The sequence below is a fragment of the Lissotriton helveticus genome, chromosome 8 (assembly GCF_964261635.1).
Source record: "Lissotriton helveticus chromosome 8, aLisHel1.1, whole genome shotgun sequence".
Classification (NCBI taxonomy): Eukaryota; Metazoa; Chordata; class Amphibia; order Caudata; family Salamandridae; genus Lissotriton; species Lissotriton helveticus.
Window position 1 is genome coordinate 1137894781 of NC_136069.1, and position 27236 is coordinate 1137922016.

Here is a 27236-nt window from a genome sequence, read left to right on the forward strand (position 1 = left end):
AATACACAGGCAATGCGGAGATCTATCAGTTCCTCTTCACACGGCCTGACATCCTCTCCAAATAATCTATTAAAAAGAGAGATGGCACTGACACGGACAGTCACGTGACAGGCAGTCTGTTATATTTCATTTTGTGCACTTTACGTGACAGAATTAACCCAAACAGCTGAACATCAAGGCACGCCGCTTATCGAAAAGGGGCACGTGCGAGCAATATGTGCGATAAAGTGACACGTAAAATCTAAGACACTTTAATCTTACGGTCCGGATAAACAACATCATTAATATAAATCAGATTTATGTTCATATTGTATGCTCGAGGGAACTTTGCCATTAACCGAGGCGTATCTCGCTGCTCGTATGTCACCCTTCAACTCAACAAGCACGGCTAGTGCATATAAAAGGCAGCCAGAAACAAACACTCACGCAAACAACCACACATTTGCGTGCTCACGAACGCACAAATGTGCATGCACGCACACACGCACTCATGCACAACAGGAACACACACACACGTTGAGGAGCACACAGACGCATGCATTCGTGAGCTCTCGGTTAATGCACAGGCACACACTCAAATGTGCATACACACGCGTGTCGTGAACATGCATGCAGACAAACCATTCAGTAGTGACTACGATGCGCCTCTGAGACATGTTGTTAACACTCACATAACTAGGCAGCTCAACTGGAAAGACAGGTGATTACATTATAAATATTTTGTGAGCAGTCTTGTCTCAGAGACAGAGTCAGACTCTCACCGTTCCAAATTTGAAGGGTCGGACTCGGGGAAGAGTCAAGATAGTGCCGGAGCCGGACAGGTGTCTGATGATCGGGTGGCGACGTTAATTGTTCTTTATTCTCAATCTCACACGATGACGACGCACCGCTCACTCACATCACGCACTCTCCCTGGCGGGAGCGTGACCACCGTAACGCATCACTGAGTGGCTAAGAGCAGCAGGTGCACAGTTGAGCAATTCGCACAGCGCGCGGGGGCTGTCCCAGGGCCGTCACGTCATAGTAGGGCTAAGATTGACGGCCCTGGGACCCAAACTTCTGGCTGGCTGGGCAAGTGAAACCAAACTGAAAACAACAACGCTCACGCTGCCATTGCCCGGAGGCTGCCAAATCCTGCCAGGGGGCCGCCAGTGATCCGTCCGATCCGATCCTCGTCGTGGCGGCCCCTGGGGTTTGGCGGCCTGTGCAGGTGCACACTTTGCACATGCCTAGGGCCGGCCCTGCAACCAGGCATCCTTCTGACTTCACCTGACTTCCGGTTTCTCGAGTGGGAGCCGCGGGACTCCGGCACTGGAGGACCTTTTGAAGGTATTAAAACAAAGCTCCCAACATGTACTGCAATGGAGAGAACCCCCTCTGGTCAGGCACACTGAAATGCAGCCTTAAGCCAAAGACTGCACAGCCTGACTTCTCTCAGGGCAAGTTAATGCAGTGAAAGTACAGGAGCTCACCACTCGCTTCCCGTAAATCCTCTCGGGGTCTGGGTTTTTTATGTGTTCTGTTTGTTGATCTGTTAATTGAAAGTGTCCTACAGCCAGTTTTTTAATTTCCTAACAGTAGTAGAATGCCTGCATCATATCCAGGCCTGAAATACCTTGGGGCCATATATACTGAGAAATAGGTCTCAAAATTGTTTTCGAATTGCGCACTGACGTTTGAGACCTGTCTCATATTTTGCGATCGATAAGCATAGTTTGTATTGAAAAATAGGAGTTTTGTGTGGAATAATAGGGATTTTGATGCTTACTACACCAAATTCTGCATGGTACAGTAGATACTGAGCAATATTCCTCTGTTAAAATCCAGCAGGTTTGATCTGCTGCAACAAATGAGATACTTAGCACACCTGATAGGTACCAGATATTTTAAATACCACCCAACTCGTAATTCCAACAGTGGTGTATACAGCGGTCGAAAAACAACGTCCCACTCGTAAGCAGGGCTAAAGTGGTGCAAAACAGCACAAAGTGCTATTTGCACTGTGGAAAGGGCACACAACCACCACACTGGAAAGTAAATAACTTTGAAATAGTTTGCTCTGTTTTGCATCACTAAGTGTGACTTTGCCTCAGTACAACCTATCAGTAAGTCTAGCCCTGCGACTGCATTTAATGGAAACACATTGAGCTGTGCTCATTCTTCCCCCCATGATAAAAAATGCACTATGCCACTGGACAGTGCACAAAATACAAAGGCAAAGTGCTTTGAGCAACTATCATAAATGCCTAGAAAGAACGCAGTCTCCATTTTGCTTTAAAAACACAAAGACCTACCTGCATGCTAGGTAAAAAGAATTGCTTAGAATTCCTTGTACTGGTTTTCAAATAAAACAGGATACTACAGACGTGGCCAACAATGTAAAATGAACTTGAATATCCACATGCAAATAACCCAAGCATCCTGCACATAATGAAGCTTCTGTACTACCTTATCTGCTTCTTCATGCAACAGCACAGTTTGCTGTCCCCAAAGCTAAGAGTTTACCTAATAATTACTTAAGCAAACGCTTCTACTATGACCAGGTAGGAATAAACCCAGATCAGACAGTAAAAATAAGTTTATTACCCCATTTTATTCCTGATGTTTCAAGAAAAGAACAGGAAATAGTGTCACATACGTACAGTACCTCAGCATTGATTATCCTACAATGTATAGCTTATGTCCTAAGTAGAACATTTTCATTTAGCAAATCTTTGCCGTTTCTCTGAAAAACAGAGAGATAGGAAGGTGTTTTAAATACCCATCAATAAACTTTATCTGCTACAATCAAATCTTAATGGGGTGCAAACCTATCATCATTCATGCACATACTTTACACAGGGTAGGACTGATCTACTGGAAAGAGGGAATTGAGGGGCATATTATCAAGGGGGTTTATCTCTGCTTTTTTGGCTTTAAAATCCAAGAAAGCGGAGATAAAATTATCTCCCTATTACCTAGCTGTCGCTAACACCAGTTAGCGACAGCTAGTAGGAGATAGCGACCATCTTGGGCCCCACTTTGCATGTCAGTGATATTTATCACTAATGACATGCAAACTGGGCGTGCCAAGATGTTAGCGACTGGAAACAGTCGCTAACATCGCTATATCCTATTACCAACTTTTGGAGATATTCGCGCTAAGCGCGAATATCTCCAAAAGCTAACACCTGCCCTGAGCAGTTCTTAGCCATGTTATCCAATGGGAGGTGGATAACATGGCTAAGAGCATTAGCTCGGTAATGCATGAATATCGCTGACTTTTCAGCGATATTCATGCATTGCGGCCGATTTTTATCGCATTTGCGATAAACCTTGGTAATACCAAGGTTTATCTGCGGTAAAAATCGCCGCAGGTCGGCGATAAATTTATGTCTCTAACCAAGCAATAGCGATAATTATCGCTATTGCTTGGTAATATGCCCCTGAGTATTGGGAAATTAGGCAGGTGGGAAGTTGAGTGACACAAACATTACTTTATAGAGTAAATCCATTAATATGGTACAAAGAATGTAGTTAAGAGCATTATATAATGTCGGAATAAATCACAATAGTAATGGATGAGGGAAGGTAGGAAATGAATGCAGATTTATTTATAAGAACTGGAAAAGTTGGATCCTAATTATTATGTATGGTGCATAGAAGAATCAACAACGATAACCACAGCATTTTACAGTTTTTGAAAACATTGGAAAACGCTGAAAATAGGTACAGGAATTCAAAACAAATAGATACTGAAAACAGGAAAGCCTAAGTAAAAATATCCCTGCTACTCACTAGCTACTAATGAAGGTCTCATCATTGGGGGAGAGTAAAAACAAAATAAATGTACTAGCAATGTACTTTAGGAAAGCATTTTAGTTGGAGGTGAGTATAGTGTTAGGTTGCATTCTATGTGAAAGTCTCGAAGGCCAAGTGAGTAATTTGCTTATTCTACCCCAACAGCTAAGTTTTAATATTGACCGCCACTTATGTTGAAACCCAGGGTACCAAATAAGAGCATCATGTTAAGATAAGTAGATGCAGAGTTAAGTATACTAAACCTATACTCCCCAAAATATGTTTATCTAAACCATATGTTAGTTGTAGACTTTGTGGAAGCTACATGTATGTAAATGTATGGGATTTACCTCAATTTTGTGACATAGTATGCAGTAATGTTACTTTATTTAATGAAAATTATAGTTTCTAGTTCATAGTCAAGAGCACACATATGCACAATTTTGTAAAGCATTAACATGTAAATGTTGAAAAAATATGAGAATCATAAGTAACAGTTGAGAAGTAAGATGGTGTTTAAACTGTAACCAATAAGCTAGGAAAAGGTGGAGGGGCCAGAGAAGATCATCCCTTCATCACACACAGCTTATGCTCCTGCCTAGTGGTTCAAAAGAATTTGCAAAGGTATCACCTGCTTAAAACCATAACAGCAATGAGAGTATATTTGTTTTCCAGGCAAATGGGAGTGTATTGAAAGAATTGGCTCCTAGATCAGCTGTTAACTGTTAACTCTTTAAAGTTGTTTTTCTCGTAATGTAGCCCTTAAATTTGTTTCGTCTAGATGTTGTTTGTCACTCTCCCCAGATGAGACAATACATGATAACTGCCTGGTACAAAACCACCTTTTGCCACAGATGTGGAAGTGGTAGAATGCATTAGGGGAACCTCTATAGTACAGCTTTTGAGTCAGCGATCAACTGCATTTTTATCAATTGAAATGAATGCCCAAATATCCAATGATCCAGAAAATGTGTCCAGGTGAAAAAGGGTGATGCAGTTCAGAGATAATACTATGAGAATATCACATGTTTCACTTCACCAGGGCCAAATGTAGAAAGACATTTTGTGTTCGCAAACCCCTTACCCTCTTCACATTGTACAGTGGGTTAAGCGACCCACGCCACATTGCCATTGAGAAGGGGAATGAAAGGGTATTAGTTGGAATGTCATTTATTCATGGTTTGCATCCACAATTGCAGTCACAAACCATTCATCAGTTACACCTCAAAAGGAGAGGGTAATTGATTTGCAAAGAGAAAGGTGCCCCCTTGAGAAACCAACTTTGTGAGTGGTGTTGACGGCTTTAGGGGCAGTAGGCAGTTTTCCTGGGTACCACTGCCTACTGATATAAAGTATTCCAAAAAGGGACCTTTTTTTAATTAAAAGAAGCATTGGTTCCTTTAAGGAGCACAGGTTACTTAAATAAAATAAAAAAAATCAGTTTGAGAATTTAAACACAGTGATGGTGGTCAGCTGTTCCTAGAAGACTTTGTTCCCTACGTTTGTAGCCATTACCCCCAGGTCCCTCCTGTCCTCGTCCCATTCATAACTATGTGGAGATTACCATCTCCCGACAGAAAAAAAGATCAGAAGACTGCTGGGACACTATCCCTGCCCCTCCCACTGGGAGTAGATAAGGGGTACTTACCCAGCATTCCACCTGTTTTTTTTTTATGTCTGTCGACAGATTGGACTTGGATGCTGGTGCTGCTCCTGCTGGGCTGGGGCGGCATGCGCTTCTTCTCTTACACCCCCACCGGCTGCCTGGCTTCGTGGGAGAGGGGTCTTTTTTGGTCTGCCTCCCGGCCTGCCGGGCTTGCTGGGAGGCAGGGCTGTTCCTGGCTGGATATCCGGGGCTGCTGGCCCTTTGCGGCTGGTGCGCCGCCTCCCGGTTGCTTCCGGGTCGCTAGGCGCTTCTTTCCTTGGACTGGCCGGGTGAGGACGCGCTGGGACTGGTGTCCCGTTGGATGTCCGGAGCTGGGTATTGGAGTGGGGGCATTGTTCCTGTGCCGGCCCTCACTCCGGGTGAGTCCCGCTTAGCGGAGTTTTTGTTTTCTTCGCCTGCTCTTGCATTCCGGCGCTCTGCGCGCTTCCCGGCCTGTCCGGTCCTGGATTGGACTGGGGCATGTCGGTGGGGCTAGGGATGCCGGGATTACTGTTGGCAGGCATGCCTTCTGGGGATCGGACAGGATACAGTGCAGTGTCGTCTGGAGAGGCCGGGGATTGACCCGGGGCCTCATACATGCGGTCTACCACTGTACTCCTCTTTGCTCCCATTTCACCTGCAGATGGCTCCATGTGCTGTCGGGTTGAGACCCAGGGCCTCATTTCTGCGTGGCAAGCGGTCCGGGCTTCTGGGAGGGGAGTTGGCCTAGCGACTGCTGGGGTGCTCGGCCTCGGCCCTGGGGGGGCCGGGTTCGAGTCTCGATGATGTCGCTCCTGCTTCCTGTGCAAGTGCATCTTCCCACTTGGGCGGGAGTTCGAGAGCTACGCTTCCCTGCCTGAGCCCTGTAAGGTGGAGCTACTGTGTTTGCGTGTGTTTGGTGGCCCTCAGGTCTCCGTGTCTTACCTTATGACGCTGCGCTGCCGTGTCAGGGCTGCTTCCTCCTGCAGGGTGTGTATGGAGTGCGATGCTGCGGGCTCTTCCTGCCATGGGCTTCCGTGCTTCTCCTCTGCCGGGCGCTTTCGCTCCGTGGTTGGTCTTGTGCCTCTGGTGTCCCTGCCGCTGCGGGGTTGGTGTTTGTGTCCTGCCATTCATGTCGAGATTTCCCCCGTGTTGGTACTTTCACATGTTTTGCTGCCTTTGCTGTGCTTTGCTGCTGTTCTTTTGCAGGAGTTTGGCGATGGGATGCTTGGTAGCTATTCTTCGCAGACACTGGGGAGCGTGGTGCCATGTGCGGGATGTCGGACGGTTGTAGGCTACGCGCCTGGCGTCCTGTGTATGCAGGTCTCCTGCTTGTGTGCTGTTCCCCTTTTTTTCACAGGGCGCTGAGTCTGGTGCTGCTATGGTTGCTCCTTTTTCACTCCCGCTTCTGCTGTTCACGGCGCTGTATATGGGTCTGGTGGCTCGGTGGGCTCCTGCATCCTCTGTGCGGGCCTCTGTTTTCCCTCATGGTGCATGGCGGTGGTCCGCTCTGCCTTTCATCTTTCTGAGGTTGTTGAGGTGTGTCATTGAGGGTGCATCTCCACGTCTTTCATTCGAAGCCTCGTTGTCCGTGTGCTTTCCTTTTGCACGTTCCTCTTCGGGGGCTCCTGGGTTTGTCGCAGTTTGGTCCCATTGGTCTCGTCCCTGCTGTCCATGGGCTCTGGTTCTGTGCTTTGTTCCTGTTTCTGCCCTCCTCCCCTGGCTGCGAGGGGCTGTGTCTCTTCTTTTGCACCTTGTTGGATGGGACTTTCCGCATGGCTGGTCTTTTTCTGCCTCCTGTGCTGCTTTTGGGTCGCAGTTTCCGGCGGCTTCTTTGTTGTGGGAGATGGTGCTATTCCTTAGGACTGATGGAATTCTGTGCGTATCCCTTAGGTTTCCTTGTTTCTACAGTTTGGGGTGTGCTGTTTGTGTTGGTGTGCTCCCGGCTGTGTGTGCTTGCCCGTGGTTGCGACCTTGTGCTTGCGCTCGCGCCTTTGCTCCATATGCCTTGGACGGACTGTGTTTTCCTTCTTGTCCCTTGGGCTGCTGCGCTTTTCCGCGTGTTGTTTTTTTTTGCGCTCCTCGGGGCCTGGCCCTGTTGTTGAGCTCTGTCTTCTCTGCTCTGGCTTTGCCTTCGTGGCTGCCTTGGGCTGTCTGTTGGGGGTGGGGGCCTTGTTGCTGGTGGTGCTCGGCCTCCCCTCCGGGTTTTTCTCGGCCTCGCCTGGGCTTGGACCTTCCCTGTGGCTCTGGGTTGGTGCTCTGGGGTCCTGTGCTTCTGTTGAGCTATGCCAGTGGCTTCCCCTGGATGGTGTGCCGTTGGCTGCAGGGCCGGTTGTTGCCTCTGTCTTACTGCTGCTCTGCCTCTCGTGGTCCCTTTTGCCTTTTCCTGCGCTTCTGCGTGGTTCTTGGCTGTGTCCTGGACGTGGTTGTTGTGGTCCTGGCTTATAGGGTTTTTGCCTGGGCCCTTTCCTCTCTGGGGTTAGATTTTCTCCTGTGTGGGGTCTCCCATTGGTCGAGGTTTGTTCCCTCTTTTTCGGGCCCCCGGGCTGCTGGTTCTTGGCGTGCTCTGTTGTCCCTGTGTGGCCTCCTTTCGGAGTCTGTTGCCCTTGCCGGTGTGCTTGGGTTGCTCTGCTCCTTCCTCTCTGTTCCTCCGTGCTGCGTGGGGTTCTGGTCACCTCATCGGCTGTGGTGCCTTGTTGACTTTTGGCTTCCCCTGGGTTGTCTTCTGTTTGGCCCCTTGGCTGCTGTCTGGGCCTTTCCTGCCTGCTTCGTCTGGTTTGGTCTGGTCTCAGTGTTGCTGCTGGGTGGTCGTTTCTTTGGTGCCTGGTTGGTTTCCTCGGGTTCTGTTGGCCTCCGTTGGGTCTCTTCTGGCCTGCGGTGTTCTTCTCCGGCTTGGTTGGCTGTGGAGGGGGCTGTTGTCACTGCCTTTCTGGTGGTTCTTTTTGCCTTCGTGGTGCTTCAGCTCTCCCTGTGCTCCTGTTGTTCCAGGGGGCTGTCTTTTGGTGGCTCCTGGTCTGCGGGCTTGATGTTGCTTCTGCTTGTCCTTCGACCTTCCTCCCTGTTGGCTCCGGTTCTTGGCTGGTCTACTGGTTCCTGTTAGGGCCGACTTGCTCGGGGTTGCCTGGTGGTGCTCTTGCACTTTTCCTGGCCTGTCTGATGGGACTATCTTGCGGATTCCGGTCCCTGGCGAGTGTGGTGTTTTCCTGCCTTTGTGGCTTCTCCCACTCCTGTTTCCAGTCTTGCCTCATCTTGAGTTTGGTTTGGGCGTTGCTGGGGCTGTTTGCTCTCCGCCCTTTGCTCTACTGGGGTCTTCGCTTCTTTTGCCTTCCTCCGGTCGGGTTTTGGGTCTTCGGGTCCTTCTGGTCCTGGGGGTTGCTTTGGCTTTGGCTTTGTCTTTGTCTTCCCGGCTGTGTCCTCGGTTGCCGTTTTTGCCCTGGGGTTTGTCCCTTGTGCATGCCCTTCTTGGGTCGTGCCGGGCTGTGGGGTTTGGTTTGCTTGTGCTTACCTCCCTGGCTTCTGTTGCTTCTGTGGGGTCCTCTGAGGTTGTTGGTCCCTCTAGGTTGCTGGACTCTGTGTTTTGCCCCGGCCTTCTGCTTGGCTGTTTGGGGTCCTCTCTGCCTGGCCTGTCTCTGCTTGGGCTTGGCTGTGGTTGTTGTTGGCTCCCTTCGAGTTCCCTTCCTTTGGTTTGGCGTTCTCCGGGTCCTTTGACTGTCCGGTTGCGCTCCTTCTCTGGTGTTCGGGGGGTGCCTTCTTCGGGCTGTTGCTTCCTGCTCCGGTTTTCCTCCGGTTTGGCGTGGTGGTGTGCCTCTTTTTTCTGGGTCTCTTGGTCCTGGTTGGTTTCCCTAGTTGGTTCTTGCTGCTCGGGTTTCCTGGGGGTGCTGGTTCCCTTTGGTACCTTGTTTCCTCATTTTTCGATCTGGTGGTTTGGCTTCCGGGGTTGTTCTTTGTTCCCCGGTGCCTTGGTTCCCTCTTTCCCTGTCCGTGGGCTCTGTCTCGCCTTTCGGTCTGGGTGCTGGTGGTCTGTCGTCTGCTGCTGGTCCCTCTCTCTTGTAGCCTGCCGCTCTTATGTATGGGTCCGGGGGTTTGTTCTCTGTTCGCTCTGGAGTCGGGTCGTTTGCTTCCCTTCTTTTCTGGTTGGGTCCTGCCCTTGTTGGGCTCCTGGGCCATTTGTCCCAGGTTTGGCTTTGGTTGTGTCTTTTCATTTCTCCGGCCCTCTTTTCCCCTGGATGTTTCTTTCTTTCCGGGGCCCGGGTCTGGTTGGCTGGGGTTCTCTGTGCCTGGATTTGGCTCCTTTGGCCCGGTTTTGGCTTACTGGCCTGGTGGGGCTTGGCCTTTCTCTTTGGGTGTCCTCCTCGTTGTCATTTTCCTCTTGCCTGTGTTGGCTTCTGGCTGTGCTACCTTTGTTTTGTTGGGTGCGTGCTGGTTTGGTGGGGGTCCCTCTTGTCGGGGGCTCTGCCTGGGGTTTTTCCGGTGCTGCCTTATGCTTCCTGCGGTTGCTGCCTTTGGTTGGTTTCCTGGGTTGGCTTCTGTTTGGTTTGGGAAGGCCGGCTTTTTCTGCTTTGGTATTCTCCACATAGTTATGAATGGGACGAGGACAGGAGGGACCTGGGGGTAATGCTCTATTACATACCGATAATCTTCATTACTCCGGGTCCCGTTGTCCTCGTCCCATTCATACGACCCACCCTCCCTCCCTGGCGGCCGGCCTTCCTGTTGGGGGCTTGGTTGTTCATGTGGAAAGCTGGGTAAGTACCCCTTATGTACTCCCGGTGGGAGGGGCAGGGATAGTGTTCCAGCATTCTTCTGATCTTTTTTTCTGTCGGGAGATGGTAATCTCTACATAGTTATGAATGGGACGAGGACAACGGGACCCGGAGTAATGACGATTACCGGTAAGTAATAGAGCAATAACAGGGTGTTACAAATAGTGGCCTGCCTAATGGGTATTCATTAGGCAGGGTGTTGTGTAAGCCCTCTATTTATGGCATCCAGTAAATAACATACCCCAGCCCATCATAATTTATCTGACGTGATAATAAAGTACTCGATTCAAGGAAACTTGGAATCAGGACCTGTGTGTCAAGTGGGCATTACTTGGTGTATCAACAGAATTCTGACACAAAGCCAGATTCTCTAACATAGCCCGACAAGGCTTAGCATCAAAATGACACCTCCTTGAAGCAGGCACTAACACAAAGTATGTTTTAATTTCTCCAAACATTCTACACATTGAATGTGTGTTGCATTTTACAGCACACATGCAATGTGGGGAGTGTTTTAGAATTTGCCTGGGCACAGCTCCTTGTATTGGAAGGATATGCTTTCAGTTACAAGTCGTATGCTAGACAGCATACAAACACCTTTCCATCATGGTGCAAAGGTTGTGCATCATGCTAGGAGGATTGTTTGCTAATACATGGATAGTAAGCAGCCGTAGACCATTTTTAACAAACATGGCTCTGGGCTGCTTTCTCCTCCTTGCACAACCATGAAGCACAACAACTTTGGTTGTTGTGCTGTTCAATGAAAAAAGAATACATCTGTTCACAGTGCTTTGACAAGGTAATGTTGCCAAGTGCCAAGCCTTTTTTCAGCACCATCATTGCTAAGCTTCTTTTTAACATGGAGGCAGTAGGAATGGAAGATGAACTTGGTGATCCTGTGGTTGTATCTATTTTGTTTTTTAGGCTCAGAATGGATCTGTGCTCCTGTTTATGCTGAATCTACACCATCTGCGGCACATATTAGGAAACACAGAGTAGTGGCTGCTTCTTTATGATTCTGACCTGAGGTGCCAGTGGTTTACACACTAACTCATACAATTTCTGAGTTATTATGGGCATGAAAATCAGTGCAGTTTTACCACAACCAACTCATGGACCTCTTTACATAGCAAACAGGTACAGAACATGTTAATGATATGGCCCCTTACACTTTGGTATCAAGAGATGCAGCTCACAAAGTCTTGCTTTTTAGACCATACCAATCTAATCCTAAAACCAGGAGTGTTGGTACAGTGTTTTATGGGAGGACATGGATGTGCAAGGCATTCATATGCACAGCGGTCTTTGTCATTAAAATCCTTAAACCTAAAGTTTAAGAAAGCAAAGTTTTGTCCCACTCCCAATGAAGGAAGATAGAATCATGGAGATTCTGCTTGGCCTGGATAGAGACACTGCCCTGCTCAGAGTTCAGCTGCAAGCCTGCTAAACATTGCACAGTAACATGCAATGAACAGTGATCTCAAGCCATATCATGTGAGCCATGTTCCCAAAAGTGGAGCAGAAGTAAATCATAACTGTCCATTGAGCTTGTGGGTGATCGTAAGAGCATATTTGGTTTCATAGCATTGAGCATAGCAGGGCATCCATCATAGAAAAGTGCTTAGAGATGAACAAAGCATTCAAAGGGGAGGTTTTCCAGTTTCTACTGAAAAACAGATATTCCCTTTGATGGTGGCTTATCGGTTACAAACGGTTTTAACTGAAAACCAGAACCCCTACTCATACTTTACGCCTGCATGTTCCTGCGTCCTGGAAATGACTGTGCTGAAGGACTTTGAAATTAACCTTGAAATGGATTCTATAATGATCGATTTTTATTGTGAATTATGTGAACCTCTTTATTACCTAATTTAATGAAGATGAATCGTCTTTCTACTTTTAGGATTGATGACAGGAAACTTTATGGAAATGAATATGTACACAAGGCAAAATTGGAGAAAGTTACTGAAAATGACCTACAAGATACATTTATTTGCTCTGCTCGGAATTCAGTGGGGAATTCGTCTGTAACGGTCAAGCTTGTGAAAAAGAGCATAGGTATACATTTTTTTAAATGGTGCTTTCAATGAGTACAATAGATATATAGCTTCCTCAGTAAAAATTGTTTTTTAATATTGTGCATGTAAAGAATGGTTGTTCAAGAGCAATACATCTGGATCAGGAAAAATGTGTTTTAATCCAATTAAAATGATTACGGCTAGGTCTAACTGTAACAAAAATAAAAATAAAATGAGCAGATAGCCTTTGATGCAGGAAAGTGAGTAAAGATTTAAGAATGCCACCACCATGGCTTATTCAAGTGTGTTTGTGTCCAAAGCTGAAATATCTCAAACACAATGGGCAATCAAAAAAGTTGACCAATGTTAAATATGTTTTGTTGTTTTCTTCCAACAGACAGAGTGGTCCTTATCTACATATTGTGTATTACAATTGCTCTCTTACTGGCAACATTCATAGCATCTGGATTGATCTATGTGTATTGGATTGAAATTATACTGTTATTTCGAAATTACATTTCAACGGATGAAACAGTTGGAGGTAAAAAACACAGCATCCTTCATGTACATGTTTTTTCACAGTGTCTAGTATGTCCTCATAACATAAATAATGTACCACAACACACACAATGCACCCAAAACACAAATACAATATAACACCAACTACATTACGTATCACAGCAGCTACCACATCACAAAATACAACACCAACCAGAACACATTATATCTCATCACATCCCAAAAATATTAAACATGTAAAGTGGTGTACTTTCTCAAAAACATGACACATCAAAGTCGTTGCAGAATACTTTAAAAAAAACTCCTAATGGTATGTAATGTCAATTTAAGACAAATAATGACGTTACAGGAAAACCAGTCTCCAAATGTGTTGTTCGTGGTGGGTGGATATTCAAATCTTATCTTTGCACAAAGTTTAACACTTTTTGCTGTTTAACACAAGTTAAAGTATGAGAGTACAGATGGCTGCCTGCAGTGATTACCTGTACATTGAGAAGGGGTCCCAGTACACGTTCATTTAAAACCAAAGAAATAATAGGAACAAATTTGAGAAAACATAAACATAAACCAAGTCAGACAATCAAGCAGGTACCACTATACACCCAGGTCCCAGGGGCAGTAATTGGGTATACCCTTCTTGTTAATATGCAGTGATTACCTGTCAGGGAAGCCAATGCTTGGTTTTACATCCAGAGTGGAAGAAAGAGTTTAGTGGGGTAGGGTAGGAAATGTCTAGATGTAAAAATATAGAGAAGCAACCTGGAGTATGGATTTGGTAGTGGTTCTGCCATTAAGGTTAGCAGAGGAAAGGTTAGTAGATATTTTGAAGAATAAATAGTTCTCTATGCAGCAGTGTTATGAAATTAAATACTATAAAGTGGAAAGTGTAGAGGACATATCTTGCTTAGACATGGAATGAGGAGTCACTGATAATAATAGAAACTCTGATATAGGTTATAACTCATTTTGGTTGGTCACAGATTCTGGTAACATTATTTCTTGTTTTTATGGAACGTTGATGCACCCCTTTCTGTATTATACCCTCGATCAGATCGCGTTTCTCAATACATGGGAGAGTAGTAGCTCCCATATATTTTTAATTAATGTACCAAGGGCTGAAACCTGCCTGGGAAAGTGGCTTTCCCAGATTGGCGGTGTGTTCTTTTATAGGTCAATTATTGATCATGTTATCTGTTCTGGAGAGCATCTTCAATAAAGTATTATTGAAAATCCTGGGAAGAAGGGACATGAGTTCCTTTTCTAGAACAGGGGAGGAATTCCACAGCCTATGTTGGAAAATTCTGTCAAATTCAAAGGCAAAGATTGCCTAGAGCATCTTGTCATCCTGCCATAGTATGTTTTATCCAACAGTCCTACAGGTGCTTAAAACCTTTTTGGTGCCTGGGAAAGTTCTTGTGAAACACATTTGCATGCTAGCAGGTGCATTCAATTTGGCTCGGCTAAAAATACATAGGTTTTCTGGGAATATTTCTTATTGATCTCAAGAAGGTGATTAATCATGTGAGGTGACGGCATCTATGAGAAGTGTTGAGAAAGTTTAGATTAACACAATGAGAACTCCTGAGGTATGAATTCTGTATTCAGAAAGACATAACTCACTTTTTGTTAACTTCCAAGTTGCAGAACACTTCCACACAAAAGTTCTATGGTGCACGTTTTCCACCTGATTTGGGGCCAGATGTAGGTAATTTTATTTTATTTAAAATAGAGGGGGGGAGATGTAGGTATTTCAGATTCGGTAAATACCGAATCGTTAAGATTCGGTATTTACCGATTCTGTAAATACCGATTCGGTATTGCCCATTGATTCCTGTGGGCCTTGCAGCCCATAGGAATCAATGGGCAATACCGATTCTGTAATTACAGAATCGGTAAATACCGATTTTAGCAAGGGTGCAGGGGGTGTCACTTTGACACCCTCTGGCACCCCAAAAATAGGCATGTGCGCCGTGTGGCACACAGACATGCCCTAAGGGCATGTCTATGTGTCACATGGCACAGGTGTGCATGCACACATGTGCATGCACACCTGGATTCGGTATTTTACCACCCAATTGGATTGGGTGGTAAAATACCGATTCTTAAAGCCCTGTGGCACTCTGACATGTGCCAGCTACATCTGCATTTACAGAATAGGTATTTTACCGAGTCTGTATTTACCGATTCGGTAATTTTACCGAATCGGTAAATACAGAATCGGTAAAATACCGATTCTGTAAATGCATGCCCTACATCTCAAAATCCAATTACCGGTCGGTAACGGCCGAATTCGGCCGTTACCGACCGGTAATTGGCAACCTACATCTGGCCCCTAGTTCTGTTCTTTCCCCGATTAGGACTTCTTGCTCAGAATTTTGGAAAGTAAATGGATATTCATGCATTTGCTGCTCAGGGTTTGAAGATAAAATGTGACTTGTATGCCAATAAACATGAGAAGACAGAGGTCTCATTTTGGAACATGAATATTAACAATTCCAGTGACAAGGAAGTCCGAAGCCATATTTGTCCATATTCACCTCAGGTTTGCAGAATAGTTAAGGGTGAGGTTTGGGGCCTACTATTTGGGATCCACAAAATGCATATTTTTTATTGAAGAAACAAACTGCAGGCCAAGGAAGACTTTGCATGGCTCCTCTGCTCCCTCAGCGCCCCACCTTCCACATTCCATGCTCACCTGAAATGGCCCATTCTAACGCACAACGCACCACCCTTATTATTCAACAAGACTAATGTTAGTTTATCTTCTGTATTGTATCTGATGATATAAGAAAACAAAGTAATAACTTTTGAATTGTGGAAAGCCAGCTCCTGCATAAAATAGCCCAATAACTTACACGTGAGTTTGTTGCCATTGACACATTCCTCTTAGAATCGGTTAGAAAATGTGGTTATATATTGTTAATCCTTTTATATTAAGTTTAGACCATGGTAAAACAAATATCAAGTGTAAACGTATTAATGTTCTTAATGAAAATGAGAGTTAAATAATTATATTGCACCAGTATATTTATTTATAGTATTTTAATATACAGCTACTTTTATATTGTGATTTTCTGTCCAAATATTTCTAATATGCTTGTATTTAAACATACAGCAATATTGATATTTACATTGTAAATTGTTGCACAATGCAAAATAACGCGCATCTCCAGCAAAGTACAATAATGACCAAGCTGAAATGCACGCTATAGTAATGCATGCTATAGTATAGAAAGGAGGAAGAGCATTCTCCTCATCCATCCCCCACATTTGGAACAACCTGCCGGAGAATATACGCAAGGAACATGCCCTACAGGATAAAATTAAAAACAGTCATTTTTGCGGAGGCTTGGGGCGCAATCTAAACCCCCTCTTGCGAAGGTTGGATCTTTAACAGCGCTTAGAGATGTGTTGGTGATAACGCGCTTAATAAAAAACAATTAACAAATAACAAAAATAACAAAATAACAATTTAAAAAATATATTCTGGAGTTAAAAATTACAAAGTCTTGTATAACATAATAGCAAAATTCAAATGCAGGTCTTACCACAGAGGCTTAGGGCTTGAGTTGCTGTTTTGGACTATTAGGAACTCAAAGGGTTAAAGTGATTAAGAGTCAATTTAGACATTGGTGGATGACCCGTGCATCTGTCATCACCCTGCCCAACACCCACCATGTAAGAATGAAATGATGGCATTCCAAAGTTTATTTTAACCTAAGCAGGTAGGGATGAAAAATGACCATGGGCTGTCAGCTCTGAGACTTGCATTTGCAGCCGGCAGAGTGGAAAATCCAGTCTTCCATAATTTCCATGGAGGGACAGACAGTTTGAGTTATCCCTATAACCGGGGCCCAATAGCCCTTGGGATTCGCTTCTCTGGAACGAGGAAATACCCATCTGGATTCCTTTTTGTTATGGAGCACTGCACATCCTACAGAAGGTAATCCTAAGAATTACCGGTTTACTATGGGAAATTCCTGGATCACCACCTCCTTCTGAAATGTAGTTCAAGCACAAAAATGGAGAAGGAAAATTGGGGAATCCTCTTGCCTCTGTGGCTGTCTAATGTAGGTTCTACCAGCTGCCCCCTGTCCAAGTTCTGCTATTCCAGTTTGTAGGGTGGAAAAATGGTGCAGCACCGATCAGGATCCGGCCTGGGTGGATACAATGACTCTCTAGTTATAAACGGAAGCATTAGTGTGTGTGTGCTTTATGTAATGGAACGTAGCTCTAGACCCTTAAATAAAATCTTCTGAGCTAATAAAGCTGTTAATCATTATTTACTGTCAATGAATTAATATTTGTCCATATTCATTTACTGTGATCAAACAGGGTGGCCCATTTTGCACCACAACTCATTGATTCTGCAAATCTCAACTTGACCTTTGTAATCTACTCTAAGGGGGCTGCCTGTAATGTTATTCTTTTTTATAATTTTATGTTCTCCTCTTTTCCTCCTGCCATGATTCTATAGGCCATGTGTGATATGTAGTTTGGGAGATTTTAGGTTATTCGGAGCTTAATGGTCACCAGCTGTGTTAGCGGGGTCTTTCATCTCTTGCCCTTGGGGCTCAATACCATGGACCCTAGAAATCTTTATTAAGTACCCATGTTTGCACTTACCTCTCGGGGTTGTAAGACAGAGTAGTTCAGGACTGACTCAGGGAAGCACTAAAGGCTAAAATCAAAACTCAGCAGTGCACAACACACTTAACAAACCATTGTCCAGTGAGTGCTAGTAATTTAGCAAATGTGAAACTATATACTATGCACAAAATTACAAATATTTAAAAATGGAAGGTGACAATACCAACTAGAACCCCTCCTAAACGCACCATACAAACTAACCAGGGGATGACTAACTGCCTAAATCAAATGGAGACCAGTTAGTTTTGAGGTGCCTATAACCATTGTGCACCAGCAGCCCCTGTGCCCTGAAACAACAACAGGGCCATATTTAAGAATTACTAAAAGGTCTGACCTATGGGGTCTGTCAGGGTGTTCACAATGCTATAATCAATCCTAAAGCCTTTGGCAGTATAAATGCAATGAAAAAATCCTACAATTTTACTATGCAGGAATAACATTTACCATTCATTAAAAACGAGCCATTCCAACTAGCTGTGGCACTGCTTTTCACAATGGATAGATAACAGAAAGAACATTTCTAAATACCATGCCTGATTGAATAACAACAACTCAAGACTCTCAACAAACAAATTCAAATACTCACAAGGCATTCTCAAACGCTCAACCCAAGAAGTGGAAAGAAAAGGAGCCCAACATCTTGCAGGGTTGTAGTTTATCCCTCCTGGGAGACTTCTGAGGTGAACTATCTCTTTGTGCAAGGGAGCTTCTGGGGGGTCCCCTGATGCTCAGGATGGCCATCCAAACAATCAGTATCCAAGATGGGTGATCCCTGTGTGGAGACAACAACAGAAATATACTAGTTTTCAATCCACATAGCCTTATGGAGCACTCCTTTGCCCAAATCTGCTTTCTTCCCTTCAGTTTGATGCAACTGTGAGATATTTATATCCATGACCCATGGGGTACAATAACTCTCTGGTGCTGGTGATTCATCCATTGGTACCTGCAAACTCCTCTTGACCATGCATTGGGCCCCTTGACAACACCATCAGGTTGGCTCCTCTGGCTATCTGTCATTTGTGTTCAGTGCTAGGCAGTGGAGACAAGTGTTTTCTGTCTCCACCGGTCCACTTGGATCCTTATGTCTTGGATCAAGGTGGTGGGTGCCAGGGGTGCTTCTAGGTTGAGGGGTCCTCCTCACAGGATCACATGTAGCAGGCCTGTTTGTTCCCTCTGAAGAAGACAACAACTCTCTTTGCTTCCCACAGATTGTGGGGACCATCACATAGTCACAAAAAGTCCCCCCACTTCTAAAATGGATTAATCATGTTTAAATAGTGTGAGTTTATTGGCTTGTGCCCTGGGGAAATAACAACAAATGGGCATCCAAAGGAGGACAACTGATGCTGCTTGGGATGTGCTTGGGGCTGTGAGTGCGACCCTGTCTTCCAGGCACCCCCGACAATGGTTTTAAAGCCATGCAAAATATTGTGGGCCAATTACAGTGGGGTGTGTTACATTTTGCTCTTGTGATGGCTATCTTGAACCACCACAGTATGCTTCATGGGCTTCAGACCCCAGAATGTCATTGATCAATTCCTAATGCCTTCCACAGGCTCCAGCACTGCTGTTTCCTCCACCATAGAAGCAGCTCACCAGTAAGAGTTGGAGTATTCCCTTCTGTATAGCCCTGTTTATCTCCTGACCTTAGCCCTTCTTGATACTAGGCTGCCCCCCCCCAAGGTTCTTCATGGTAAATCCTTCCTTAAATTCAAGAGCAATTTGGGTCTTCACCCTTTTGCAGAGTTACTGGGTGTTTAGCAGGAGCCTGTAGTGCCCACACCTAGGGTCCTCACAAAAGGTCCTGCTCACAGAATTCCAGTGTATTCCCTCCTTCATGGTCAGTAGTCTACCCTTTCCTGGTCCTCAGAGGAAGCTAGGCAACTAAAGCAACCCCCTCTAGAGAATGTCCACAGAAACCTAAAATACATGACAGGGGTCATCAGACTCCTGGCAGGGGTGCATTAATTCAGATGTGACCTTTGTAGGCTCCTTCTCAGCTCTCTGAGATTGCACAGGAACTTAATAATGGGGGTAGCTTCCTGCAAATGGTGGGTCACCACCTAATTTGGTGCTGCCATGTCATCTTCCTAACCTTATGTTACTCATATGGTGAAGTGAGTGAGAGATCTGACTTTTCTCCCTTTCTCCCAAGTGGGAACAAGCTCGAAGCCAATTTTCAGGGAGGTGCTGCTACTAGCTATAAAGATGTATTCCCTGCCTCCTGCCTCTAAGTGGTAGGAAATGTGTGACTACACACAGATTCCTGATGATTTCCTCATAGAAGTGTGAGGGAAATGGGTGTTTTAGTCAAGGTTTGATGTTTGCACAGGTTTCTGGGTAAGAAGATCTGGTAGGAGCCAAACAAGTTGCCCCACTCCGGATTTACCTATGTGTCTAGTTTTACAAAATGTGGAAGTTTGCTAGGTTTCCCTAGGTGCCTGCAGAGCCAGGGCCCAACATCCACAGCTATACACATTGAAAACATGGGTCAGTGTTCAGTGGAAAAAATGTGATGTGTCCATGTTGTGTTTAGGGCCCTTGCCTGTCGCAGGCAGTAGGCCTATTCACACAAGTGAGGTTCCATTTGTATCGGGAGATATTTGGAAATACAGTATAGTAGAACATGTGTCATTACCAATTGTATTTCTCTGTATTTGTGTCTTCCAAATGCAAGGGAAAATGTACGAAAGAAGACATTTTGATAAATGCCCTCTGAATCACATGATAGTATGGGTACCCACACATGTACAATCTCATCTGCGGCAAGCCTTAGAGTGTATCCTCTATTTCCTCACCGGCCAAAGCCATAGAGTTAGGCTCCCACGGTTCTCCTCAGAACATATAGGGATCAGCTGTGGAATCCCTCAGGGTTCCTCTCTGAACCACACCTTCTTCAACATCTACATGGCCCCGCATTGCAGCCATCGTCAGAAACCACAGACTCAACATTGTCTCCTGTGCCCATGACACCCAGTCGATTCTCTCCCTCACCGATGTACTTACAGCTGCCGAGAGCAACTTCCACAACGGGATAAAGGCAGTAGTCACCTTGATGAAGGACAGCTGCCTCAAACTTAACTCTGACAAAACCGAAGTCCTCAATCCTTTTGCCCTGAATGACTCCTGATGGCCCGCAGCGCTCGGAATCCCCCCCCCCCCCACTAACCTGGGCATCATCCTCGACTCCTCACTCTTAATGAACCACCAAATCATCCTTGCCTCATCCTCCTGCTTCCACATGCTCTTCCTGGTTTGGAAGATCTTCAAGTAGATCCCCATCTAGTGCAGGATAATGGTCAGCCAGGTACTCATCAGCAGCCAGCTTGATGGCAGCAACACACTCTATGCCGGCAGCAACACACTCTATGCCGGCATCACCCAAAATCTCCAAAAGAAATTGCAGAGCATCCAGAACGCCTCTCCCAGACTTATCCTGAACATCCCCCACCGCAGACACATCTCGGGTCACCTGAGAAACGTTAAATTTCTCCCCATCAACAAATGAATCCCCTTCAAGCTCCTCGGGCATTACTACAAACCCCTCCTTAACACCGGACCTGCATACCTCAACCACTGCCTGTCCGTCTACACACCCACCAGTCATCTCCCCTGTGCCCAACTGGCTCTAGCCACTATTTGAAGGATCCGCAAGACCTCGGCTGGGGGAAGATCCTTCTCCTACCTCACTGCGAAGACTTGGAACTCTCTACCTCTACATCTCAGGCAATCACCATCACTGCCTCAATTCAGGAAGGACAGCAAGACCTGGCTCTTTGATTAAAACTGCAGGACACCCCACCCTAGCACCTTGAGACTCTGGCGGGTGATTAGCCGCACTTTGTAAGAATCTTGATTTATTGATTGATTGATACAAAAAACCACTGCTCATAAACTCTGTATCTGGTGTCTATTTCAGAGATACCTATTTTCACTCTTTATATTTTACCATATGAATTGCTCTAAACCTGGTCCACAATGATAAACCATTATAAGTTGCAGTTCAGTTGTTGGCTCTGGGAACCTTGGGTCTTGGAGAACCCAAACCCTATATATCCCACAACTAGAAGGGTCTAGTGGGAATAATGGTACATTGCTTTTGTAATCCAGCCAATGTGACAAGAAGTTATAAATGAAAACTTGCTCGGAAATGGCTATTGTTTTCCTACTCATTTTCAATACTTTCTTTTATTTCAACAGTTAGTTACTTTGGGAAATCTTTGAGGGATCTACACAAACAACCTCTGCTGAATTTAGAATGTTGTCTATTTTACAGAACTCTATACCTTTCTGAGATCACCTATGCATTTAACACTGGTTTCTACCACAAACTGGAAGTAGTTTGAAAGCACAACAAATTAGGAACAACGGCCTACCTCATTAAAATATGCCAAGACTGTGGTTAAAAATAGTTTTTTTGATTCAACTCTGCATGTGCATGAAAGCCAGGAAAATGGTGCGTTTAGCACAGCAAACCTCCTATTGAGAAAAAAACGAAACTTTTTTCTGGAGCACTTTTTTCCTATTTTCCCACACACAAAAGACAACGTTTTGCTATATTTTGGCTATTTTCTCAGTTCCCTCCAGGGGAATCCACATACCCTGGGTACTTTTGGAATCCCCAGGATGTTGGTAAAAAGGACACAAAGTTGGCATGGATACCTTATGTGAACAAAATGTATACAGGCCTAGGCACAAACTCCCCCAAATAGCCAAAAAGGGCTTAGCATTCTAGGAGGAAAAGGCCTAGCAGCAAAAGTGTTTACAGCACTTTGCAATCTCCTGGCTGAATCACACTTGACCAACAAGTCTCCATCAGTAACTTGTAAAACACTTGGCTGAATTAGGTTATGCCACCAGGCCTCTGGCTCCCACTAATGAGATCCTTACCCAGTCACACCACACTGAAGGTCTAAGAGCAGGGAGAATGCGGAAAGCAAAACTCTGCCAGTGTCAGTATACGCTGTACCAAGGCATTAGCAGGGCTGGACAGTCCTTTTATTCCACTGGGCATTTTCCTGGTTGGTTGGAGCCCTTGGAGGTCGGATTTGAAATATGAGGGCTTCTGCTGTTGACTCTGTCACTTTCTCCAGCACCCAGAGGATAGTTGCAGCAGATTCAGGGAAGCTTCCAGACAGAGAGTGAGAGAGAGAGATAGAGGGAGAGAGAGAGAGAGAGAGAGAGAGAGAGAATTAGAAGAATGGAGAGGGAGAGGGAAGGTAGAGAGAAAGCGATCAGAGAAGGAAAAGATAGAGGGAAGAGAATGGATAAAAAGGGACAGATAGAGCGAGGTGACCAGCAGTTCGGGGAGCTGGTTTGAGAATTTTTGCCAGGGCTCCTTTTGGTCCCCAACCTGCCCATGAAAACAAAACTGTAAAATGCAGCACACACCACAAATTCTTTCATAGCTGGTCCAGATGGAACAGAACAGCTTGTCCTACCATATCTCTTCAGCTGTGCAGCTGTTTCTAGGACTGCCATATGACGCATAGCACAGTTGGGTTGCGATTTTTCCGTATCTCATGCCCACTTTCCCCTCTCCTGTTTGCCATAGCCATTGAGCCACTTGCCTGCCGACTTCGACAGCTCCACCCTAGCAGTGCCTTTAGATGCTTTCAGCGTCAGATTGCCGTGTCTTTGTACGCGGATGGCATGACGTTATTTGTTGCTGATCCTCTTAACAAACTTAACCCCTTGCTGCGAGAATTTGTCGTCTTTGGTAGAATGTCGGGGATACAGATTAACTGGAACAAGTCCCAATGTTTTCCTCTTACCGACGCTGTGGTAGAATTCCTACTAGACTTTCCATTACAATGGTGCCATTCGGATCTCCGATACCTGGGCATACAAGTGTCCAGAGATCGAGATGAGACGCTTAGACTTAATTATGGAGTGGCTATTACCAAATTGACGGCTACGATTGATCGATGGATTTCCCTTCCCTTATCTATGGCGGGTAGAGCCTCCCTTATAAGAATGGTGGTTTTGCCTCGTTTTTTGTATCTGTTTTTAAATATTCCTTATTATCCGGGTGCTTTTTTTTTCAAAACGCTGCGTACTGGGCTGTTCTGGGGGGGCAAGCAATTAAGACTGCGATGGACGGTATTGACGCAATCCTGTGACAAAGGTGGGTTTGACCTCCCTGAGTTTGAGGCCTATTATGTGAGTGCCCCACGCCTTTCATGCCACAGGTGGCGGTGGAGGATTGGGTGGCTAATCCCCTTCCCTTAAGTGGCCTTATACAGGCCCCAGTCATGGCTATTGAGACCCCTTACATGACAGTCACGTGTACACTCGACGCATGGCGGCGTATAGCTAGAATTTTGGGTTCCCCATTATTATACTCGGCGAGGATGCCCTTGACATACCATCCCAGATTGGCGCTACTTCAGGAGAAGGGGTTCCACTTATTGTGCCGTCGACTTCAGATACACACATGGGGTGACCTCTTTACTGAGGGCCAATTTCATACATTGGATCAGTTCTTCCGGAATCATGGTCCTACTCCTCTTGACACCTTTTATTACATAAGACTATGGCAGGGGATGAAGGAGATACTACCAGACTTCCCGCAGGAGCCTGATGTCTTGGCTCCGCTACACTTCATGCTAGGCTCACAAGATGGCTCACACCTAGTATCGGGCATCTACAGTCAGATTAAGGAACATCGACGGGGCATTGAAGGGTCCGCTAGACGTCACTGGGAAGAGGACCTGGATACTGAGATCACTGATGTGCAGTGGGTCTATTGTTGTAACATTACTGCTAGGATTTCTGCTAGTTGCAGGCTCAAGATTATTCATTATAGATATCTCCAAAGACTATATTACACACCAGTTAAAAAATTTAAATTTCGATTAGCAGATAATGATAGATGTGAGCGATGTCATGCCGAACATGCCGGTTTTATGCACTTGGCATGGGCATGTCCTGGTGTCAGGGAGTACTGGCAACAGGGGCTAGAGACCTTGGAAGTTATGGTGGGAGTAAGTATGAATGATGATCCTCTGTTGCTTTTATTGGGATGTACAATGTCTGTACCCAAAACATGTAGGAAGTTCCTGGATATAGCTATTTTACTGGCGAAAAGAAGAGTGGCATGTCATTGGGGACGGGGCAGAGCCCCGAAATTCAAGAACTGGCTTAATGATGTCATATACTGTCAGGCGCAGACTGCGCTTTATGCCGAATTACAGCAGCCTTCCTGCAGACAGAAAGACATTTGGGGACCGCTGACCGTATATCTGATCTCCCAAGATACAGGCGATGGGGACTCTGTGTGTAATGATACGTGCGGCATTGAGGATGGGGAGATGGTGGAATAAATATTTCAATGCTGTAAAATGTCTACCATAAATAATCCTGCTGGTGCATTGCTTAGTGCTCAATAATCCGAATCCTACATTTGTTATAACGCTGGATCTCTAGTCATGTGAAACGCCTCAGATGCCACTATGTTATGTTTAAGTTGCGTATACCCGTCTCTGCCATGTCTGATTATATGGACTGCAACATATATATGTGCCTGATTGCTCCACTGTTGATGTGATGATTATCATACCACTAACTGTTATGATTTGCTGTGCAATGCTTCAATATTACCTTGTATGGAACACATGATGAAATACCCTTGTAATGTTGTTGTTATTTTTGAAAATGATAACAAATAAAGATTATTTAAAACAACCTAGTGTTAAAATGAGCAGCGTTCAAGCAAATAAGTAAATTTAAGTTTGTTTATTGAAGCAATCTACATGTGATAGCACCCACAAGGACCATGTTGATACCAGTTCAGTCTTAGCCCTTCTGAGATTTTCCAACTAAATTGTGGAATCCACTACCCTCGAAGACACCACATTGCACCATGGACACCATAGACACAGACACCAAAGACAAGACAGAGTGCATTGATTAGGACAAAACACTCATTGTATTCCCAGTGTTACACATTGAAGTAAAAATATCTCACACAATTCAGTGAAAACCCATCACAACTGTATTTACATTAGGTAGTTTTAAGGCTAGTTCATTGGGAAGGGATTTGAATAATATCTTACATCTTTGTGAGTGTTTCTGTTTTTAATTCTCTCAGTTATGCCTTTTAGGCTTCATTGCTCTGTGGAAAGAGAAGTAATGGGATAAACAGTACACAAACCAAAGTTTATACAATGAAAGGTCACAAGGGTGTGTACATGTTTAACTATTCATGCATATTTTTAGAAAATCAGGAAATTCTGAGCTACAGGTAGTAGGCAGAGTTTCTCAATTTTCCTTCAACTTTACAATGCCTAGTAAAAGCTGTCCCACCTGCTTTCTCTGACCCATGCCTGTGGAAGGGTGCAGCTTACTTGTCTGCATTTCCTGTCTGATAATATGCTGCACCCAATCCACCATTATCAGTAATCAATATTTCATCAAGCATCATATTCTGGTGGCTATCCTGCATCTTCCTAAGGTACACTGATAGGTGCCATGGAAGACAGCAAGGAATGTGTAGCTGTAAAGATGTTTTGTCTTGCTGGGCATGGATGGGAGAGAAAGGTGAAGTCAAGCCAGGTCAACAATACTAGTAGGCGAGCAGGCATTCTAAGCTGGTCTACAAAGTGGCCTGCTAAACTAACACATTTGGGATTTTGTAATAAGAAAGTGGATTATTATTAGGGGTGGACAGCTCACTGAGCTTCACTATGCAGAATTCTGCAGAGTTACATAACAACTCCACCAGATTCTGCAGAGTTCTGCCAACAGGCAGAAATATGCATGTTGCTCTGCTTGCGCTGCAATTTAACGTCAGTAATTGTAATTGTAGCATTTCTAGAGTGCACTAAACCAACAGCGTCAAAGTGCTAAAAACGGAGAAGACTGTGTGAGAATTGAGGACCCCAAGCAGAGAAACCTTAAGTGTCCCACAATAAGATGGAGGGCTGGTTTGCAAATAACCATGCTTGCTTACGAAAAATTAGTTGCAAATCTAAATTCCTGATATTCTCCAGGATGGAGTAACACAGCCTTGCAGCCACCACTGTGAAAGCCTGCTCCCCCACCTGGCTTTCTTGCAACTAGGAACTACCACCTTACGCCATCCTGCTGATCTCAGAGGCCTCACTTGGACATACCAATTAACCCGTTCCGTGCTGGCAGCACTCCCTCCCCAGTGCTGCCGTCGGCCAATGGTGGACGCAGCCCCGCCCGTTTTGCGGAAGTGCCGCACTTCCGCAAAATTGCAGCCGCCGTTAAGGTGCTAAAGGTCATCCTGAGATAAAACAACCCCTGAGAATGGAAAGCTTTATGAGCCAGGCAAAACACTTTAACATATACCTGCTTCTTTATTGGCAACCAGTGAAGGGATCTTAATCCTTCCCTGACAGTGGAGAGTTTGGGTAATCCCAGGACCAAATGTGCAGCTGCGTTTTGAGTGATTTGGAGTTTGTTGAGTGAACACATGCTGGTATTTAGATAAAGAGCATTTAGGTCATCTAGGCAAGAAGTGATAAGCGCAATGACCACTGATACCCTAAGCTCTTTCGGGAGAAAAGGCAGTATTTTTGTTCAAAATCTTAATAATCCACAAACAGGAGCTCGTTGTTCGATTAATCTGGGTGTCAAAGGTCAAGATATTGTCAAAAATCGCACCCAGGTTATTGGCTGCAGCAAATGGAATGGGTAGAGTACCACACATTTCTGGCCACCAGTGGATGGTCCAAATAGAGCTATCATTCCGAACGTCGCAATCTCAGTTTTCTCCCTGTTCGTTTTGAGCCAGTTCTCCCTCATCCACCTGCTGATCTGCAACATACAAGCCCTAAACTTGTCAGTCACTTCTTCTCAGTCATCCGGAGATGGAAACAATGATCTGGGTGTCATACGCTTAGGATGACA

At 45.2% G+C, this 27236-nt stretch overlaps 1 protein-coding gene across 1 annotated transcript in view; it reads left to right on the top strand.

The window, feature by feature from the left end:
* IL18RAP (interleukin 18 receptor accessory protein) overlaps positions 1 to 27236 on the top strand; it is a 245707-nt gene that overhangs the window by 196297 nt on the left and 22174 nt on the right. Inside the window, exons 9-10 of the mRNA XM_078656139.1 lie at positions 12071 to 12225; positions 12583 to 12726. Coding sequence (XP_078512265.1) covers positions 12071 to 12225; positions 12583 to 12726 — 299 coding nt within the window. The remainder of the gene's footprint in view (positions 1 to 12070; positions 12226 to 12582; positions 12727 to 27236) is intronic.